We start from the raw sequence: 22897 nt of genomic DNA on the forward strand, positions 1-22897 counted from the left end.
ACAATCACCTGTCCTTGACATATCCAAGGAGAAGTTTTGGGAGGGTAATTTCTATTTGAAAACAGAAAACCAAATAATTAAGTTGTCATTACTGTAATAATATGCAAATATCCCCAGTGATATTCCAGTCTCTCATACATTCACTATTGTGGCCGTCGCCCTCCCAGAAGCTACATATACAATTCTGTGGTAAACTATCTATGTTCCTATTTGGCTTTAAGCATGGAGCAGGTAAGGAATATGGGGGAAGAACCTTATATGTTAGTAATCACTTCTGAGGGGGGGATCCAAAACACATGTCATATCACAATACTAGGGAGGTCACTTGTAATTGTACCTAAACAATAATGATAACAATAATAATAATAATAATAATAATAATAATAATAATAATAATAATAATAATAATAATAAAAAATCTTGTATAAAATTAAGATTCCCAGCACACTAACTCCCAAATGCACATACATGTCCAAATGCTTCCTAATCACAAATTATCATAATGTTGAGTTACTGAGCAAGTTCATACATAACACAAGATCATTTGGTCTGGTAGTTGTTCCACCTTCCATAAATGCACATAAAAAAAAAGTTTCCTCCATCTAGTTCCAAGAGGAAAACCTCTTAATAAGCTTTCCATCTAGTAAAAAACTGTGTGGTGTGTGTAATATTGTGAGGCTGTGCTTGAGGGTGCAAGGAGGATCATGGGTGTTATCTGGTTGCTGTGGTGATGGTTTGGGGATGCATCACACTTAAGCCGTCTTCATTCTGTAGAGGATTTCCTAGACTACCATTCCGGCCTGTTGACATTGCCATTGATGATCCATTCCGCACTCGCGTTAAATGGTCTTCTATTAAACTAGTTATTTCATCTTTGTCCATCTGAAAGAGAATAACACAATTCATTTAGGTACAATTAATTTTAAAAAATTAAACAGTAGTCTTTATGTGATTTCAGACTATTTCAGGCAACTATCACATAATACAGTCAATCCTCATTTATGCACTCATTTATTATGATGGTAGCACCTGTGATGAATTTGCCTGGTAAAACTGAGAGGGCTTTGCTAGAAATATGGCATTGAAATAATTGAGATGCTCCTTTCTAAGAAGCCTCTCATCAGTTGCTCTATTTTTTGAGCCTGGCCCCAGGCTGGACTCTGGGAGTAGAACTTCAAAAAATCTCTACAGGTAAGTCCCTGCATTCTCAAGCACACTAGAGTGTCCTGGTCATTGAGGAAAAGGGGAGGGGGGTTGCCTGTGCCTCGAGCTATGTAGTAGAGATCTAGTTGCCATCTGGTACCTGCTGGATAACTTCCAATTCTTTCCAGTAGTTTTTAAGACTGGTAATTGAAAATCTTTTGTAGCTACTTATCACTTGTAGTACATCAGAGCCTTCAACACTGGGGAAATGTTGAAAGACTAACTGTTATGTACAAGATCAATGTTCTCAATGTTTCCTAACTGGTTCAATTTTGTGAACCACCAGAGGTTAGTAACAGTTCCACAAGGAAATTAGCCAACAATACCTCATAATAGTTTTGCTATCCTCAAGAGTACCACGTCATCAGCGATCATTCAAGTCTGTGCTAACTCGCATTTGGAATATGTTCGCTCAACATGTAGAAGCGTGCGCGCGCGCGTGTGTGTGTGTGTGTGTAATTACCTAAGTGTAATTACCTAAGTGTAGTTACAGGATGAGAGCTACGCTCGTGGTGTCCCGTCTTCCCAGCACTCTTTGTCATATAACGCTTTGAAACTACTGACGGTCTTGGCCTCCACCACCTTCTCACTTAACTTGTTCCAACCGTCTACCACTCTATTTGCGAAGGTGAATTTTCTTATATTTCTTCGGCATCTGTGTTTAGCTAGTTTAAATCTATGGCCTCTTGTTCTTGAAGTTCCAGGTCTCAGGAAGTCTTCCCTGTCGATTTTATCAATTCCTGTTACTATTTTGTACGTAGTGATCATATCACCTCTTTTTCTTCTGTCTTCTAGTTTTGGCATATTTAATGCTTCTAACCTCTCCTCGTAGCTCTTGCCCTTCAGTTCTGGGAGCCACTTAGTAGCATGTCTTTGCACCTTTTCCAGTTTGTTGATGTGCTTCTTAAGATATGGGCACCACACAACAGCTGCATATTCTAGCTTTGGCCTAACAAAAGTCATGAACAATTTCTTTAGTATATCGCCATCCATGTATTTAAATGCAATTCTGAAGTTAGAAAGCATTGCATAGGCTCCTTGCACAATATTCTTAATGTGGTCCTCAGGTGATAGTTTTCTATCTAGAACCACTCCTAGATCTCTTTCTTTATCAGAATTCTTTAAAGATTTCTCACATAATATATAGGTTGTGTGGGGTCTATGTTCTCCTATTCCACATTCCATAACATGACATTTATTAACATTAAATTCCATTTGCCAAGTGGTGCTCCATATACTTATTTTGTCCAGGTCTTCTTGAAGGGCATGACAATCATCTAAATTTCTTATCCTTCCTATTATCTTAGCATCATCAGCAAACATGTTCATATAATTCTGTATACCAACTGGTAGATCATTTATGTACACAATAAACATCACTGGTGCAAGAACTGAACCCTGTGGTACTCCACTTGTGACATTTCTCCATTCCGATACATTGCCTCTGATTACTGCCCTCATTTTTCTATCAGTCAGAAAATTTTTCATCCATGATAGAAGCTTACCTGTCACCCCTCCAATATTTTCCAGTTTCCAGAACAACCTCTTATGTGGAACTCTGTCGAAAGCCTTTTTTAGGTCCAGATAGATGCAGTCAACCCAGCCATCTCTTTCCTGTAATATCTCTGTGGCCCGATCATAGAAACTGAGTAAATTCGATACACAGGATCTTCCTGATCGAAAACCATACTGTCTGTCTGATATTATATCATTTCTCTCCAGGTGTTCTACCCATTTAGTTTTGATTAGCTTTTCCAATACTTTCACTATTACACTTGTCAATGATACAGGTCTATAATTGAGGGGGTCTTCCCTGCTGCCACTTTTGTAGATTGGAACTATGTTAGCCTGTTTCCACACGTCTGCTACGATTCCTGTACACAGGGATGCCTGAAAGATCAGGTGAAGTGGAATGCTGAGCTCAGATGCACATTCTCTCAGAACCCATGGTGAAACGCCATCTGGGCCAGCTGCTTTGTTCCTCCCGAGCTCCTTTAGCATATTTTCCACTTCATCTCTAGACACCTCTATCCGCTCTATGTTGTTCTCTGGAATTCTTATTGTGTCTGGTTCTCTGAAGATTTCATTTTGTACAAACACACTTTGGAACTTTTCATTTAATGTTTCACACATTTCCTTTTCATCTTCCGTGAATCTATTTCCCATTTTCAACCTCTGGATATTATCCTTTACCTGCAATTTGTTGTTTATGAATTTGTAGAATAGGCCCGGTTCTGTTTTACATTTGTCCGCAATCCCTTTTTCAAAATTTCTTTCTGCCTCTCTCCTCACTGCTGTATAATTGTTTCTCGCATCTTTGTATCGCTGGTATGTTTGGGGGTTCGGCCTCTTCCTATACTGATTCCATTTTTGTGTCTTTCGGTCTCTAGCCCTCTCGCAATTTCTATTGAACCAATCCTGTTTCCTAGTTCTGCATCTCTGTTTTGGTATAAATTTTTTTGTGCCTTTATCATATATTTCACAAAACTTGCCATACATCTCATTCACTTCCTTGCCTAGCATCAAGTCTGTCCAATTATACTCACTAAAAAAATTTCTAAGGTCACCATAATGTCCTCTCCTGAAGTCTGGTTTTTCAACTGCTTCAACCTCCTTATTTTCTTCCAGCTTATAACGCATTGCATACTTTATTCCCAAAAAGACATGGTCACTTTTACCCAAGGGAGGAAGGTACTGAATGTCAAATATCTCTTCCTCCTTCCTGGTAAATATCAAATCTAGCATGGAGGGAACGTCCCCTTCCCTCATCCTCGTAGCTTGTTTAACATGTTGATACAAGAATGTTTCCAGGATGAGGTCTACAAATTTACAGGTCCAAAAATCTTCTGTTTTAGCTTCATATGCTTCCCAGTCTATGGATTTCAAGTTGAAGTCACCGACTATCAACAGTCGTGATCTATCGTTATCCGCTCTCGCTATAATCTCTCTCATTATTGTTATAAGACCTTCACGTTTACTATCTAGCTCCTCCTTTGACCATGTGCTGCTTGGCGGTGGACTATATGCATTTATCATCATTAGTTTATCATCCTCATAGCAGATCTCTAGTGCTATTATGTCAACTTCTTGTGGATTGGCAGTCATTATTTCCTTCACCTTTAGGGGTTCTTTTACCAGCACAGCAACGCCACCGCCTTTCCTAATTTTTCTGTCCCGTCTCCAAATTGAGTAGCCCCTTGGGAATATGACCTCATTTAAAATTACATCTTCAAGTTTTGTCTCCGTGAGTGCAACAATGTCTGGTGTCTGCAGCTGTATTACATCACTTAACTCCAGTATCTTCGATCTCACTCCATCTATGTTGGTGTATGCAATCTTCAGGAACTTGTTCCCCCTCTCCTTATTCTTCACTCCCCCTCTCTCTATTGATTTTGTTGGTTTGCCTTTATGTACCACTTTACTGGTTTGCCTACCCCTATCACTTTGTAGAAAAAAGAATTTATTTCTTCTTCATTCCTGCTCTCATTTAAATGTTTTGCCTCGGCGAGGTTCAGTTTCAGCTTCTCTCTATCTTCTTTTGAAAGATCTCGTCTTAACGACCACCCTTTCCCATCCTCATCCCTTTGCAATTTTCTAGCATTCCTTAGTACTTCTTCCATCTGTTTGGCACCGTTTAGGGTGATCCTCAAAGGTCGATCTTTCCCTTTTACATATCTGCCTATTCTCCTGTAGTCGCACACATTCTCTCTGTTTGTAAGACCTTCCACGAGGCCAACAATTTTATCTACTACTTTAGCTTCTTCTACAGCTCTTTCTGACCTAGATGTTATCGCCTTTTCTTTGCAGCCAAAAATGATCAGGGACTTACTCCGATCAACTGTGTTTTGCACCAACTTCGGGTTAGATGCCAATTCTTTCCTCACTTCCAGCCTAATGTTTGTTTTATCTTGGTTGCTGCAGTGTTTGACTTCCTTTACTGCTTCTTCTATTTTTTCCTTCTCCTTGGCCACTTGTGCATAAGTGAGTTGCATATCTTTCTTGCACTGTTCTATTCCCTGTGTAACTTCCTCCATCTGTGCTGACAAAAGCTGTTTCTCCTGTTGAATTTCCTTGCCTAACCTATTGTAGTCATTTATGTTTAAATTTACTTTAACTTCTTCCAAAGCTATTTTTAAGAGTTTATTTTCTTCTTCCATGGCTTTGCAATTTGTTTCCAATTGATTCTTATCCTTGCGCAAGTCTTTCACTAAACCCTCAAGACATAAAACTTTGCTATTCAAATGGTCATTACTTTCTTTCAATTTACTAATTATTTCTACATGAGAGTTCACTATAGTATCTAAATTTACCAACTTGTTATGTAGACTACTAATATCAATGCTTTCTTCATTGAATCCCTCAAAATCAAGCTCTGTTTTGTTTTTCCCCTTGCCAGTGGCCATCTTGAATGTTCTTCTCTGCACTGTAAACACTAGGGCAACTTTTTCTCATCCGATTTTTCACTTCCCTTGGCACTTTCCTGTTATCTCACCTATTTTTCAAGAGCACTATACCTTTATGTTCTCTGGGACACCACTCACTACCATCAACCTGTACTACAATACTTAGGATTGTTGAAATATGCTGGAGCTCCTCTGCTGCAAGTGTTGACCCTAGGGGTGTCACCTTTTGAATCCTTTTCACCTTTTGTGTGTGTGTGTGTGTGTGTGTGTGTGTGTGTGTGTGTGTGTGTGTGTGTGTGTGTGTGTGTACATGTGTGTATTATACATATATATATATGTACATATATGTACATATATATACATATATATACATATATATATATGTATGTATGTGGACCCTTGGTTTAGGAATTTAATTCATCCTACGAGACAATTCATACACCGAAACAAATTTTTCCATAAGAAATAATGTAAATTGAATTAATCCATTTCACACACCCAAAAATATTAACTTAAAAACACATTTTATATAAAATACTACTCATAGTTTTTACTATACAGGTAACTTACCTTAATTGAGGACTCGTGTTGGCGTGTGGAAGACTGTGATGGGGGGGGGGGAGGAGGAGGAGAGGTGTTAGGATTTGGAAGGGGCAGTCCCCTTCCATTACAGTAACATCAGACACTGATGTCATTTCTGGGGTTCTCTCGTTCTCTCTCTCCTACGTTTTGCAGGTATACCACTAGGACCTGGTTGTGGCTCACTGCTTGCTTGTCTTACTAAGACTATCTAAAGACATTTGTTTTTCACTATGTTTTAACACTTGTCTGGAGCGAGACATCATTTTGTCATTAAAAAGGTTAATGCAACGGCCTCCTACAGCTTTATCTGGAGAGCTTTTTCTGCAAAACTTTGCAGTACTTCCCATAATGCACACATTTTCTTAATGTGGAAGGGACATCCTCTACTGCCTCTACTCAACTCTTTTCTTTGGTTGAACTTTACCACTGACGTTCTTGGGACCCATGGCGTGATGTATAATATACACTTTTTTTTAAACTTTTGTTCAGAAACCAAACAAAAACCATTGTTCATCAAATGAATGAAATTCTTCTCAAAGAATTCAAGCGCGGATATCATTAGGCGGGATACACTGGTAAACTGAGCGTGCTGCGCCCAGCAGAACCCACGTGCTCGTCGACCCATACATGTATCAACTCGAAATCCTAGACAAACCTCGAACACCGAGTCAAGTTTTACCAGGAAACTGACCTCGTATACCAAAAAATTAGTAAAGAGGGGCATTCGTAAGCCAAGGTTCCACTGTATATGTATAAAAAGGGGGGGGGGGCGAATAGTAGGGGAATTATAAATCCCTGCAAATATGTAATATCAATACATTCTCAACAAAATCAAGTGGGAAAAAGTTCACTAGGATTCGTAAGAAAATAAATTATTATAAATTGTGTATTTTATACATGTAAAATTCTGACACTTACCTGACTGATAAAGCCATATCGAACAAGTTCGTCAGTAAGCGCTGCAGCACCCTCTCCATCTTCTACAACACACGATAGCTGCCGATTCATCTTATCTTCTAACCGTAAAGAAATTGTCATCTGTAATAAAATATTTATTATGAACGACAAAGATCGTACTCAATGTTTTGATTACATGAGGATGAAGTATTCTTAGCATGGCATATCTCACATGTTGTGATGAACAAATGCAATAATTACAAAGTGCTGTAATGAGAACAGGTTGGTTTATGGTTGTATAATTGAGTTCCTTTAACCTGTCTTACCTTCAGGCAGGTTTTGTTGCATGTTATATTCCTTGTCCATGCTGCCATATTTAATATGTAATTGTACTGGTTGGTAACCAAATACTTTTATTCCTCAAAGCTCCAGTGTAGCTGAAGCAGAAGGGCTACACCACCTCCACCCTTTGTACCCTTCTCATCAAGTATATTCTTGTGGAGATTAAGTTCTTTATAAACCTCGTCAATTTTGCCTTTATTATTGTGATACTAGTAGTGTCGATTTCTTTCTTGTAGCTCAATCCCTTTGTTTGTAATTCCACCTGCATTTGTGTACATAACTTTGATGCTATTCATCTCTACTATGATCTTTTGGTTTTCCCACATGGGTAGTAGTACTGGTCATATCCATGTTTAGTGTTGAGGGACCAGAGATGCATATTGAGTTAGTAATTTATTATTGAACCATTAGGTAGATGCTTTGACAGGTTATTTTGCTGTATTGAGGTGTCTACTGACTTGTTTCCTGGTTCATATTATTCAATGCTTGGGCCATTTCCTGTTATCCTTGCTTAATTTATTCAGTGCATATTTCTTCTCAGATTTTCAACACTTCTTCAATCTTAGACATATCTTGGCTTTTCACCCATTATATATTTAACTTAGGTATTTTCTTTTAAGTGATGGTGGTGGTGGTAGTGCTGTGCCTTCTCGCCTTATTGTACCTGTAGTGTTTGATTTAAACTTCCATCATGTTTGATTTTTTTATAATACCTGGCCCTAAAGCTGTAGATGGGAGTGGCTTCCACAACTTTTTCTTTCAGTCCACTCCATGAGTATTTTCTAAAGTTTCTTTGACTAATCTAAAGACTTTCCTCTGAACAGAAAATACACAGTTGATGTAAAAGTAAGTCAATGACCTAAATGCCTATACAGTGTTGTAGTACGACACATCCCAGATACTGTATATTGGTGCCTAGGCACCATTTCCTTGCATATCAGCCTTTTATGCACACTTATCAAATTATCACACTTCTCTGCTTAAATTGTTGCACATTTAATAGGAGATATTAATTGATAAAATGCATGGTTACAATAATATGTAGCAAAAATAGTCACAAAACATTTCAAATTTAGTAAAAATCCAGCTTTGAAAATAATGAAATGCCATTTTCTAGGTGAGCCCCGGAGGCTCCCTGAAGCTATCCGAACTGATATATGCTATATTAATTTGGGGTCATCAGTCACTGGAGTCCTTATGTCTACCAGGAACCACGAGCCAGAACCTGGTTCCCTCAGATAGGCACAGGGAGCAATGGCCTACAAGCCCTTTATATTTAAAGTATGTCGTAATTGCCATCGACCGAGGAAGCACCCAGAAAGATAGATGTAACAAAACAGATCACCAGCTGATGAAAATTGCGACCTACGTCCAAAAAAGCAAAAAGATCTCCTCCAGGAAGAAAACAAACAAGCAATACGTCATCCAACTAGCACTCCCACTCGTTAGTGCTGCCCCCTATCCCTAAAGGGGGATGGGGGTATTTTCACCAGCTTGTGGTCCGTTTTGTTTCGCATATCTTTCTGGGTGCTCTCCCAGTCGATGGCAATTACGACATACTTTAAATGTAAAGCACTCATAGGAAATTGCTCCCTGCACCTCTCTGAGAGAACCAGGTTCTGGCTCATGGTTCCTGGAAGGCATAAGGACTCCAGTGACTGATGCCCCCAAATTAATATAGCATATATTAGTTCGGATAGCTTCAGGGAGCCGACAGGGCTCCCCACAGAAACTGTGTCAAGAAGTTACATCAACGTTGTAGAGTATTTGCTATAGTACTGTACATAGATACTGATCGTTATTCATTGGCTTGCATTCACCGATTAATATGCCTACTTCCACTTCAATCTTATAATAATTATAATGATAAAGGTCCAGAATAAACTGGAATATCTTCACTCTAATTTCATTTCAATTTGTGAACAGAGATGTGGATGATTGGAAAAATTTAAGTGGGAAGGTGGTAGATACCAAAACTATCACTAGTTTTAAAGAAAGCATCACATGACCTCATATGGGCCAATAGGCCTTCTGCAAATTCTTTTATTCTCATATACTTATTATAGAGAAGATATGACACCATGACTGCAGCTCTCATCCTTTAACTACACTTAATTATACTAATGCACATAAATATGCTACTTTAAAAACTTCTGTATTTTCGATTCACTCCTTATAATGCTCTTCTATATTAATGAATTATGCTTAACTGGAATTCAATGCATGTTTAATAAATAAAAATTATTCCTGAGTCAGTTAGGAAAATAAAGTGTCTTGAAAAAAATTGAACAAATAATTCTTACAGACACGAGATGTACAGATATTCTGAAAAATGGGTCGTAGACACAATACATACACCTTGCACTAAGATATGTTACAAACACGTGTGCACCAGCTTGAGTGTTAAATTGATTTTCTTAATTTATTGAGTTTTCTCTTGACTATAAAACTTTTAGAGTATTCTCCATACAATTCTTAATAATAATTAAATAAAAAAGTAATTTGACTGTAAAAGTACTGTACTTACAAACAACCCATGCCCATTTTCATTTGGTTTAATGTTGCACATCATGTTGATAACCTTTCGAGTTTCCATGTCTGTATTCTCTGGGGTTTCTGATGCAACAGGATCAACAGCTTCGGGTGAAATAGCCCGAGGACGGGACGGAGGCTGTCGCTGAATTCTAAATGCTGTCAAGGGATAAATCCCAAACCTAAAAACAAAAAACTATATATGTAGTAACATTATTATAAAGTAAATAATATGTACAAATTAAGGATTACACTGGACCCCCACTCAAACAGAAATTGGTGCACAGCAAAGCTGTTGCAACAGACGGTGTCTATTCCAGTAATATGATCGTTGGATTTAAATGCACAGGAAGATAGCAGAAGTAATATGGTGGAGCAAGCGTGTGGTATGGAAATGGTATGGTATGGTATGGTATCCACTGGTATGAAAATATCTATAATTTGTAATAGAACATCATAATATTTTAAACTAAATCATGAAAAAATAGCAAACTTCAGATGCAACAGATTTCCAGTTGCAATGGAAGGACCAATTTGAACCTAAACTTTTGAGGAGTACAATATACTGTACAGTATTTGTCATGATAATGTGATCTCATTGTTATGTGTAACTAACCGTATGTATTGAATCATCAAATTATACCATATTACTGTTGCCAAATAAATTTAGACATTCGTTTTTTTAATGTAATGAAATGCCTCTTTCTGGAGGAGCCCCGGTGACTCCCTAAAGCTATCTCGCTGAAATGGCTTTCTCTACCGAGTCACATCAGCTATAGGAGATCTTTTGGCCTACCAGGGACCAGAACCAAAACCTGGCCCCCCCTGACAGAGGTGCAGAGAGCTGTGGATTGTTATGATCACCCACACTTGGGGAGAGCACATTTTATAAAAGCAGTAAAACACAGCTCCAGAGGAAAAAATCTTCTTAACAAACTTGAATGAATTCTATGACTGTCACCAATATATAAGAGGAGAAGGATGGGTAGAATGCACCTTTTAAGACAGCTAAAAAGCTTTTAATACAGTCCCTCACAATATATTAATACACAAGATGGAGAGACAAGTGGGGATGACAGGAAAGGCACTCGACTGGGTATGGGAGTACTTGATGGACAAGAAACAAAGATTATAGTTAGTGAGAACATGTCAGGCTGGAGAGAGTGGAAAGTGGTGTTTCCAGAGGGTTCTATCCTAGGACCACTGCTTTGTTAATTTATTTAAATGACCTCACAGAGGGAGAGCATCCATGTTGACTTTTACAGATGATGCAAAGTTAATGAGGAGAGTAAAAATTAAAGAGGACTATAGGGTGCTGTAAAAGACCTTGACAAACTTCAGGAGTGGGCAGATAAATGGCTGATGGAATTCAATCCAAATGGGTGAAAAGTAATTAAAGCAGGAGATAGACGTTTATTTAAGGCTGTAGCAGCTTAATGGTTAACTATACCGTAAGGGAAGACAATTACAAGAAACAATAAGGGCAGAAGACCTGGGAGCAGACATAATCCCAACATTAACACCAAAAGCTCATGCAAACAGGATAACATCAGCAGCGTCTAAACAAGGATGCTTTCATACACAACTTATGTCAGACCATTACTTGAATATGCAGCTCCAGTATGAAACCCACACCTTGTAAAACATAAAAAGAACCTTGAAAAAGTTCAAAAGTTTACAACTAGATTAGTACCATAATTGAGAGGCCTCTGCTATGAGGACATGGTGCGAGACTTTCCCTCACAACCTCTGAAGAGAGAAGAAAGATAAAGGATAGTATAACTGTATACAAGTTCTTGTGGGGAATAGACAAAGTGAATAAAGGACGCAAGGAAGCCTATCAAAATTAAAGAGAGGTAGGATGAGGAGACATTGGGAGACTAGACTTGCAATTGAGTAGAACAGATGTAAGCAAGTTCTTGTTCTTTGTATGGATGGTCAGAAGTGAAATGCATTAAAGGAAGAGATTGTTGAAGCAAGACCACCAACAACTTTTAATAAGAACTGATGAAAACTTTAACATTGAGAGAGGTAATTAGCATGCCAGGTGTAAATGGGTAGGCATAAAAAAGCTATATCCAAGTCTTTGATAAGAAAGTACATTGAGAAAGCATCCAGAAAGTAAGTGAAGCCATACAGACAACTCACAAGGTTCACCTAAAATGAAGCACCTAAAGACTCACTGACTTACTCGACTCTTAGCTTGAACCCTCTTAGTGTGCAAGTCACCACCAGGTGGTACCCTGGGAGCTCCCTGCTTAAGGGCCAGTAAGGAGTCAGTCTGGAGATGATATACCACTAACTGACATACCTGAAATGTGGGGAGGAAACCAGGGAGGGGCTGGTTTTTCTGGAGAATCCTCATCGGTGGCTCCCTGAATTTATCTAGCAACAGAGCAAACGGAAAACATGGGACACACCAGGAAGAGCAGAGTGGCAACTACACACCTGAATGCAAGACACCGAACTGGGAAACCAAACACCGGATAACGCAAGCCCAAGTAGAACCAGGAACATAGACCAAATACCAAGCCGATGGTTGGTATCTGCTCAATGAGCTTCAAAACTTTCCCAAGCCTAAATATCAGTCTATAATATAGTAGCTAACACAGTGGCCAAAGCCATGAACTTGCGAACATTGTGGGCTAGAGGGTAGACTGCAGTCTGGTTAGCCTTAATGAGACAGCAGCAAACTAGGAAAAAATGTACCCTGGAACTGAGAATGAGGGAAACCAGATTAACAAACAGGTCATCCACCAATGTACAGCGAATTGCACACAGGGAGCAACAAACTGCTCCAACTGGACACACTAAATGAAGCACCCCCTGGCTGTGTATAGCACACATCAACCACAAAGGGATCCCTCTGGAAGTCAACCAACTTATTCTTTACCAGAAAAAGATAAGGCTGCAAATGAAGAAAGTGCCACACATGCCAGAACAGAACCCATGCCTCCAGGGAAGAACCTGATGCTCCCCACCCTGACAATGAGAGACAAAAGCCAACGAGAGACGTGCCATAAGAAAGACATCCTGGACCAAGTAAACTAGGTAAGGAAACCAAGTGAGCATGGAACCTGTGAACCGCCATGGCCAAAGTCAAAGAAGGTCAAGACAGATGCCCACAGGCCGAAGGCTCCCCCCCGCCCCCTCAAGCAAATGAGAACAAAAATTGCAGTTTCTGCGAGTCCCAAGGGGGATATTAAACTTTTTTAAGGGTTAAGAATCCACCCCTCTTTATTCCTTATTATCAACACATACGTACTACCTGGTCATAAACCATCAACTCTCTCATTATCTACACATTGCTTTGCCATACTTCTTAACTATACATCAACAATAATTATTACCCACAAAACTTCCACACTGATCCCACCATTAACAAATACAGTATTACCCTACAATACTTCAGCTCTCCCTTCAACATAAATCCATTCATTACTGTATCACCACCCATTTTCCCACTTTCACTGGGTAGGAAGGAATCAGCCTAGATAAAAAACAATTAATAACATTGTAACAGTATATTAGATATTAAAACAGATATACTGTATATCACTTGTCCATTCACACAAAGAAATCATACTAACATGATATGTATCAATAAGAAAAGCAATTGGACCAGTGATCAGGGTACTCCCAGTCGTGCACCTTACCTGCCTGATACCTGCTTGAAGGGGTTCTGGGAGTTCTTCTACTCCTCAAGCCCGTACCAAGGCCAGGCTAGACTTGCGAGAGCTTGGTCCACCAGGCTGTTGCTTGGAGCGGCCAGCAGGCCCACATACCCACCACAGCCCGGTTGGTCCTGCACTTCTTTTAGAAAAAATCTAGTTTTCTCTTGAAGATGTCCACAGTTGTTCCGGCAATATTTCTTATACTCGCTGGGAGGATGTTGAACAACCGTGGACCTTTGATGTTTATGCAGTGTTCTCTTATTGTGCCTATGGCACCTCTGCTCTTCACTGGTTCTATTCTGCATTTTCTTCCATATCGTTCACTCCAGTACATTGTTATTTTACTGTGTAGATTTGGTACCTGGCCCTCCAGTTATTTTCCACGTGTATATTATTTGATATCTCTCTCATTTTATATCTCTCTCGTGTCCTATCTAGTGAGTACATTTGGAGAGCTATATATGCTCTCCAAATATGAGATGAAAGCTTTGTATATGTTCTTTGTATTCCCTCTATTTCAGCAACCTTTCCTGGTCTGAAGGTGTGTTAAACATAGCCTCATATTGGCTTCTTAGAATTTCACTAATTTCTTTGTTGTCCTCTGTGTACGTACCTTCGGTTGTAATTAAAGGTCCAATACTGGTGGAATATTTTGAATTTTTCTTTATCTCTTGTATAGCTTTCTGTTCCAATTCCATTTCCCTAGAATCGTATGATCGCTTCAACGTTTGCTCTATTTCTTCAATCAACCTGTTTAGGTTTATCTTCCTTTCTTGTGATAGTTGTGTCTGCTTAAGCATTTCCGTTATTTTTTCCTTCTCCGGTACAGTCGTCTGCGTTCTCTTTCTAGAGTGGTCTTCTTTCTGACCCTCCTCACAAGCACGTGTTTCAAGCAGACCTTGTATGCTTCAGCTGTCAGTTGAGCTATTCCCTGTGTGGGAGTTTTGTCACTTAAGACCGTCTCCCATTGAATGTTTGCAAGGTCTATATTTTTTCCCAGTCGATTTTCTTAATGTTGAAATTAAATTGATTGAATACCCCTTCTCGCTTGGTGGTTCTCTTGGGCCCACTACTGTTATTAATGTTAGTTTGCATTTCAATGAGCTTATGGTCTGAGTATGTAGTATGTGAGATTGTAATGTCTGATTAGCTCATCATTATTTGTGAATAATAAGTCTAGTGTGTTTTCATTCCTAGTTGGTTCTGTAATCTGTTGATTGAGAGAGAATGTGTCACAGAATCTCAAAAGTTCTCTGACCTGTGGTTGATTATTTCCCGGGTGGTTCCCTGCTATGATATTTTTGTTTGCCATTCTCCATTTTAGGCTTATCACCTTACCCCTGTACCACCAAATGTTGTAAATTATAAACCTAGGATTCAGAGGAATCCCATGTGATTTCTTTGTGTATTTGAAGCTGGAGAATATGGGTGATGAGTAAGTAAGTAATTATCAAAAGAAGGCACCAAACCGGGAAGGCTATGTAGCACCATCAAATACGCAAAATAATCAGAGGGCGCTAAATATCACCAAGGATGCCAATACGAGAACAAAAACGCATAAGGCGAACGATATCAAAAGTATCCGAGTCACCAAGAATTCTATCGAGGGATAGGTGACCGCGAGGGGCGGTCGGAAAGCAAGACACACGCTCGTCCTGGAAGTCAGGACATTCAAGAAGGACATGCACGACCGTAAGAGGGACAATGCAACTAGGACAATAAGGAGCAGGGCGGCGCTCCATCAAGTGACCATGGGTTAAGCGAGTATGGCCAATACGCAACCTCGCCAGAGCTGTTTCCCACCGCCGGTTACGGTGGAAGGAGGACGGCCACGAGGAAACACAACATTTAAGAGTACGTAGCTTGTTACCAGTAACAGACAACCAAGAAGCCTGCCAACGGGTAAGGACTGAGGAATGGATAACCGGGTAAAAGTCGGAATACGGAATGCCTTTACGAGAGATGGGACAAGAGCGGACAGCTTCCTTAGCGGCAGCATCCGCACGCTCATTTAAAGACACGCCAACATGGCTGGGAACCCAACAAAACTCAACCGACTTAAATTTACTGTGAACGAGAAACAGCCAATGCTGGATCTCGACAACTACTGGATGAACTGGATTAAAGCACCCGAGAGCCATGAGGGCACTACGAGAGTCAACAACAACCACAAAGGAAGACTGACAACGAGAAAGCAGGAGACGAAGAGCATAGAGAATAGCATAAAGTTCCGCTGTAAAGATGCTAGTCTCCGGAGGCAAGCGACACATATAAGTGCGAATATGGGTGATGAACTACTTGGCTTACACGTAAATTTATGGGGATTACTTGTGAAACTTGGACTGGCTTCAGTAGAAGCCTCCAGACTTCCTGTGGATTCAGTGGAATCCCTGGTTGTAAAACTTATACCACGTCATGGTACAGGGGAAAGGTGCACACTCGGGAGTACCCTAATCATTGGTTCAGGTCACCTAAGTGCTCCAATTGATTTTCTCCTTGATATATTACATGGCAGTGTGATTTCTTTGTGTATTTGACGCTGGACCATACAGTTGATGAACTACTGAGTGCCTGGGGGGTGGGGGGTTATATGTCATTTTTGCACTGGTTTCAGTAGAAGCTGCCAAGACTTCCTGTGTAGAGTACGCTGATCACTGGTTTGAGCCACCACAGTGCTCCAATTCATTTTTCATTTCATTTGTTAAATCATTCACACTAGTCAGAAACTCCTTTATCCAGATCCCTATTAAGTTTATTACTCATTATCTAGAAAGAATGTATTCTAAATACATTTCTCATATATCAGGATACATGGAAAATGAGCAATTGGTTTGCTGAATGACAATATAGTGCCGATCCTAGTATACACGCATATAAAAAGGCAGCATAAGTAACAACCTAACCAACTGATAGCTGTGTACATCTATATTTGTGAGTGGTAAGCAGCCTCAAACTCTTCTCGCTGGTAACTGCCTTCACTTTCACCACCCTCTGCTGCTCTCATTCTACATAACCCATCAACACTTTTTTTTTAATATAGTAAGAAGTATAGCATAAACAGTTTTGCAATGCCAGAAGCTATAACATAGAAAATTTGCATTGTGTAACAATTATGTGATTTTCATTACTTGAACTGACTGACAGCTTAAGTAATGTTTACCATTACACACAGAAATCACAGTAGCGTGATGCATCAAATGAACAAATCCACAAGGGATCCTCTCAGACGTAGGTTCGAACCCTCATCACGGCCTTGTAGATTTGTTAATGTTTACCATCACATTCTTGACCAAATACACCAATCCACACTATCCCATCCTAAAGTACATGAAACATGGAGAAATTTAATGCTTATTAACATGAGAATCCTTGAATTACATGTAAATGTTAACGTGTATCAAAATGTTCTGAAACATATGTTCAGAAAGTAACTATTTGAGGAATTTAGCAGCCAGCAGCTGTTTCAATTTTTCTTCCTATGCCTCTTTCTTCTTTAATAGACAGTACTTTAGAATTGGACAGGGGCATTTTTATGTAAACAATAGAGTAATTATCAAGTTCTGCACAAACTGTAAGCAAAATCCTTGAAAATACCTTTGTTGACATTTTGAGGGCCAACACATTTCTTAATATTTCAATTACAAAAACAATTACAGATATTTTAATCACTTGTACATGTGTTAAAATACATGGAAAAATGTGTCCCAATTTAAAAAATAAAAACTGGGCTTAAGCTTGCCAATGGTTTATCTGGATTTTGCTTATGCAGACATTCTTTTGCATGCATTATTCTGGATAAAACAAGCACCACCATCACACTGGCAGTCATTCATTTGAACACCCCCACCACCTCATAAGACCAGGTGTACAGTACTCCTCAAATTGTCACAAACAAGTCCAATTACTCTATACAGTATTCCATATGTTGTTCACACTCAAACTCTTTATTCTTTACACATTCAATATGTCCTCCTTACTGAATTTCTTACTGACCTTCCTCTCCTCCTACTTCCTGCAAATTCATTCACATACACTCTAGTCATCAGTCAACCATCATTCATTCATTCATTCAATGTCATCGGTAAATTCTAGCCTTTTATCGACTTGAAATTTACATCTCTCCATGATACTTTCATTCCGTACTGTTACGTTCTGCTAACACCACACTTGCTTCTTAATTCTTGATTGTTAATGTTCATGCCCCATGGTTCCTTTGCATCAATACATTCCTGTATGCAACCTTCTAGCTGCATTTACTCCCATCTTGTTGTTCTAGTCAGAGTTTACATTGTACCAGCCTCTTTCCTGGCTTGAATCAGTTTATTCTTAATTTCACTTGCACATATTAGTCTCATCAATCACATATTTGTGCTGTATCAGAAATCTGGATAGAAAGGGATAGAGGCATCAATCCTAACTCTTTGCCACTGTTCAGAAAGAAATTGGGGACCTGGTTGAAAACTGGATGGATGGATCATGTGCCAGGAGAAAACTAATAATAATACTAAGGTAAGCCTAATTCAACGTTAGCAGGTTCTATGCCTACTAACATGAATCAAAAGTTTTCTATTTCTGCACTTTCCCGTGTAAAACCAAAATAAATGACAAATAACAAATAAAACCAAGGCCCTCATTGGAGGGCTGTCGCCATCGTGGAGCGTGACAAAACCTGCAACCTTAGTACATTGCAGTGAGGATGCTGCTCTGTCACCTACAACACCCTGACCAGTACGTAAGTCATCTACGAACAATTTGGAACAGCACATTAACATTCAAGATTTTTTTATTTGGGATGGAGGCGCCCACACTGTTTGGCCTGACTTCCCCGGGTTCAACTTACATGAGTCCAACTCACGCACCGCCCCTCGCCTTGCCTCCCTCCTCCCAAGAGAGAGAGAGAGAGAGAGAGGGAAGTCCAGAATGGCACAGGTCTCTCTCCTTTATACTCCGGTCTTTGACCATCCCAATGCCAGCTGTACACGATTTTGTTACTTCTCCAGCTGGGATTCTGCCTTAGAGGATTTCAGGTATAATCCCACAGACAAAGCCTAGCTGCACTGGCAGATCAACCTAGAACGGAACCATTTGTCCGGACCTGCCGTTCCTCTTGTACTGAACGGGACTGCTGTCGCAATGACACAGTTTAACAGTAGTGTAAATCTAACCTGTCTCACGACAGTCTACATCAAGATATTCAAACTGATTGAACACTGTCAGCTCTACAAGATTCACATTTCTCTCTCACCACCACCAAAACTTTACTTTGATTTACATTCACTTTCAACATTCTTCTCTAATATGAATAAATTTTCATCTACATAATTCTTTTGTCACTCTCTGTTAAAACTATCATCTACATACATGAAACTTGACATGCTCCACTTAGTCATATTAGGCCTATAAATTGATGTTATTCCCCATTTCTTAAAATATTGACCTTGACCTTCCTGATGACCCTATCCACATACTGTATATTCACTGAGCAAGGTGACATCACACATACCTGACTTTGCCAACACTGTCAAAGCATCGTCCCAGGCTCCCTCAATATTCCCATCTCAGAAGTAAAAACAAACATACTTAACCATTCTCCCTCACACTAGTAATGTGCTTCATCACTTTTTCATGACTGTGTATCATGTAATAAAGTCAATTCCTGATAAAAGTGAAGATAAATTTGTGCATGTTACTAGTGGTTCTAGCAGTGATAATTACCTGTAGACTATCTGTAAAAGGTTCTGGGTGCTGTTGTATTCTTGCAGTCTGTTCTGAAACCAGGCTTCCCTGATTAGACTGGCTGTTGTTGCTTGCAGCCTGCAAGCCAACATAGCTATCAAAACCTGGCTGGTCAATGTCAATCACCTACTAAATAAAGTTGTCAAGTTCCCTCTAAGTTACTGATTGGCACCAGCAACATGTTATATATATTTGCTGGAAATAAGATGAAAAGTCTTGGACCTTTGATGTTAACATTATTTTCTATAACTGGGAGTTATATAACCATTACTTTTCCCCTGGAGTGATCTTGTAATGCTCCTTCTATCATATCTTTCATTCCAGTAACTATCTTGCAAATAAGAATCATGACATTCAAATATTTACAGGTACATAAAAGGATAATTCTGTATGAAGGAAGCATCATTATAAATGGAGAACTAAAGAGTGAAGAGTCGTGAGGGAAAAGTGAAACATTTCAGACCTTTTGGTTATGCTGGTACTGTACCACACAAATTCCAGGAAACTTTTGAAGTTGTAGTTAGTCCTCTTAACACTAATGAGAGAGGTGGGCGTATGAAAACTACCAAACAAAAGGAGTACAGTAGCTGAAAATATATTTTGTCTGCATAAAATGGCTTAAATTTAATTTAAGGAGACATTATGTATGCATTTTAAAAAGTTAGTATTCCTTCAGTTTGCAATAAGGGAGAATGATTTTAGGTAACAGTGGAAAGTATGAGTGAGGCAGTGTTCAATAGGCAGAACAAAGAAGTGTAGGCCTTGGAGAAATAACAGTCACATACCTGACATCTTCAATGAATTTCTCCAACTTTTCTATAACAGGAATATCTGCCATACGAAAAAGTGTTGGATCACCACTGTTGTGTCTGATCTCTGCCACTACACTGTCATTATGGTACTGGTGTTGTAGCATATCCTCAACACAATTGTCTATAAATTTGTTTGCTGAAACGAGACATGGTAAACGCAGTACAGTACAGTACTTTAAAAGATCCATTTTTAACAGAAAATAATTCTTTACTGGAACATCTTCAGTAAGAAACTAAATATAATAAACATCAGCATGTGTGCCGAACTGAACCCTTGCCAATCTCATCCCTGACATTGCAACACTGTACTTGAAAACAACAAAAATTAAGGTACACTGGACAGTAAAGTCAAATTTATCCTTGTCCACTTTTAATTTTCATTATATTTATGAGAGTGCAATATTTTCCAATATTCTTTATTAATTATACTTCTCTGGAACTTATTAATAAAAAATTTGAAAACAGGGAGCGTCTTACATTTCTTGGGGTTGTGTATAAGAGCATGAGCTGCTAAGAGTTTAAGGGAGTGGACCTCAAATAACACCGGGTGGAAGAGTAACTCTGCTGTACTTGGACGCTGACTCTGATCACGATTTAGGCACTGCTGTATGAAGTCTCTCTGTTGTTCATGTTCCAAGGAATGTATAGTTCTTAGCACCTGCAAAGAACAAATTTCATTTAAATGTGTCAATTCTCTTTAACCCTTTTGTTGCATAATTATATTTCAGAGGTGTGAATCATTTTGAGAACTCCAATTTTGAACTTTAGAAGTGAAGGAAATTCATTACAAGAAAAGTCTGAATGATTTGGGCCCTTTGTTTTGAAAATGGTTGCAAAACAGGACCACTCCCATCACTGCTTGCCGATAGCCAAGTTACAAAGAAATACACTCGTCATAGCAAAAGGACGAAATGAAATACAATGGAAAAATCAAGCATGTAATGAAATGCACTTTTTTGTTGGGCCCCAAGTAACCTCCTGATGCTTAAACTTATCTGTAGCCAAGCCTTAAGAATCAAACCATATATCCGAGACTGACACTAAACTACTAAGAGACACGACCAAAATTTGACACACACAGGCTTGTGAATTAGAGAGTTATCCAGAACTGAGAAAAAATTCATCAGAAAGGCAAGGCAAAACAAAACAAGCAGCTGTTTGAAGTTAAGATACATGTCAGCATCCACTCATTAAGGCAGGTGATTAACCCTCACCTTAATGCACTCAGACCTCAAGAGATGGCATCGCAGGTCACCCGGAGTTCTTGGCTAGCTACCAACCTCACTCATGAGCAACTAGTACTGCTGGTGCCACTGGCTTACTTCCACAGCCATGACCATGAAAAGAACCTTTATCTGATGTACCAGTACAGTACTATGAATGTTGTACAACATGACCTCAACTCACAAATAATGATATATCAGAAGAAACGCCAGTGAAAATACTCAAGTAACATGAAGTTACACCGCATTCACACACCTGTGATATTTACATGATCAGTACACAATGTGCATGCCCTCTCAGTATGTGTGCATGCCTCAAAATTTTTATTTTTATAAATATAAATATAAACCTTGTTACCCCTTCTAACATTAAGTTTTTCTTCCCAAGAATCGGAATTCTTTTGAGGAACTCTAGTCGACAGATTTAATACATTGTTTAGAGGGAACTGCTATACAGAAATCCAATTTTTCAGGAAAACACAATTTTAACCCAGTAACTTCTAATTTTTTTTTAGAAGTGTTCTAAGTAGTTCTTCTAATTTATACAACAGGCAAAGCTTTTCCCAAAATATAAACCACCAGAGAATAAGGTTAAACAAAAACTGCCTCAAAAATTAAATTACCAAAATCTAACTTAGACTAGTCGCCTTATATTTATCAGTCACCGTGGTGCAGTGGTAAAACACTCGCCCAACGCTTCGCAAGCGCTTTGGCCTGGGTTTGTATCCTGCCCGGGGAGGATTAACTGGGCGCCAATCCTTAACTGTAGCCTCTGTTCACCCAGCATTGTTACATTATGACTGATTATGTCTCCACAGTATAGAAAATGTTCACCCAGCAGTGAATGGGGTACCTAATAGTTGAACGATTTGGCAGATCGTATTTCAGGGAAAATTAGGATTAAGGACCTGCCCGAAATGCTATGTGTGCAAGTGGCTTTACAAGAATGTAAGAACCCTTATACAGTATATATAAATAATAATTAAAATTGTCCAAAGACAGTTTTTACCAAGTTATGCTTTTGTTAACTTGGTTCACATTAGGATTTAACAAAAATAAAGGAATTTCACTTGCCTGTTCTTGTGTGACAACATTGCCTGAGTCACCATTTCCGGGTATCTCCAGAGCAGCCATCTCCAAAGCTGCCATCCCAAATGAGTAGATGTCTACAGCTGGGGTTACTGGACTGGGATCTGAAAGGAAATAATTGGCGTTACTGGTTTGGGATCTGAAGAAAAATTAAATTTACATATTAATGCATAGATAACTTCTCTGGCACAGTAACAATGTCATTGATGCCAAATAAATCAAATAATACAGTTAAGAAAAATACTGTAGAAATAAAATGGGCATCGAGTAATATGAAATGCTCCTTTCTGAATGAACCCTCGGTCACTTCCCAAACTAGGGACAAGGATCCACCATAAATTGAGGATCAACCTGGTCTTCAGTGTACTGTATATTCCTTAGCCACTGAAAAACACTTTGGGGAA

At 39.1% G+C, this 22897-nt stretch overlaps 1 protein-coding gene across 2 annotated transcripts in view; it reads right to left on the minus strand.

Annotated features, from left to right (window-relative positions):
- Positions 1–564: 564 nt before the first annotated feature.
- LOC123745844 (nuclear receptor-binding protein homolog) overlaps positions 565–22897 on the minus strand; it is a 125917-nt gene continuing 103584 nt past the window's right edge. The window contains exons 7-13 of one of the 2 annotated variants that reach the window (XM_045726912.2): positions 22479–22597; positions 20659–20839; positions 20155–20317; positions 19349–19447; positions 9955–10141; positions 7107–7226; positions 565–882 (exon numbers count right to left, since the gene is read on the minus strand). In XM_045726912.2, coding sequence (XP_045582868.1) covers positions 712–882; positions 7107–7226; positions 9955–10141; positions 19349–19447; positions 20155–20317; positions 20659–20839; positions 22479–22597 — 1040 coding nt within the window. In that variant the 3' untranslated portion in view covers positions 565–711. The remainder of the gene's footprint in view (positions 883–7106; positions 7227–9954; positions 10142–19348; positions 19448–20154; positions 20318–20658; positions 20840–22478; positions 22598–22897) is intronic. The other variant, XM_045726913.2, reaches the window with a different exon arrangement.

This window comes from Procambarus clarkii, chromosome 88 (assembly GCF_040958095.1).
Source record: "Procambarus clarkii isolate CNS0578487 chromosome 88, FALCON_Pclarkii_2.0, whole genome shotgun sequence".
Taxonomy (NCBI): Eukaryota; Metazoa; Arthropoda; class Malacostraca; order Decapoda; family Cambaridae; genus Procambarus; species Procambarus clarkii.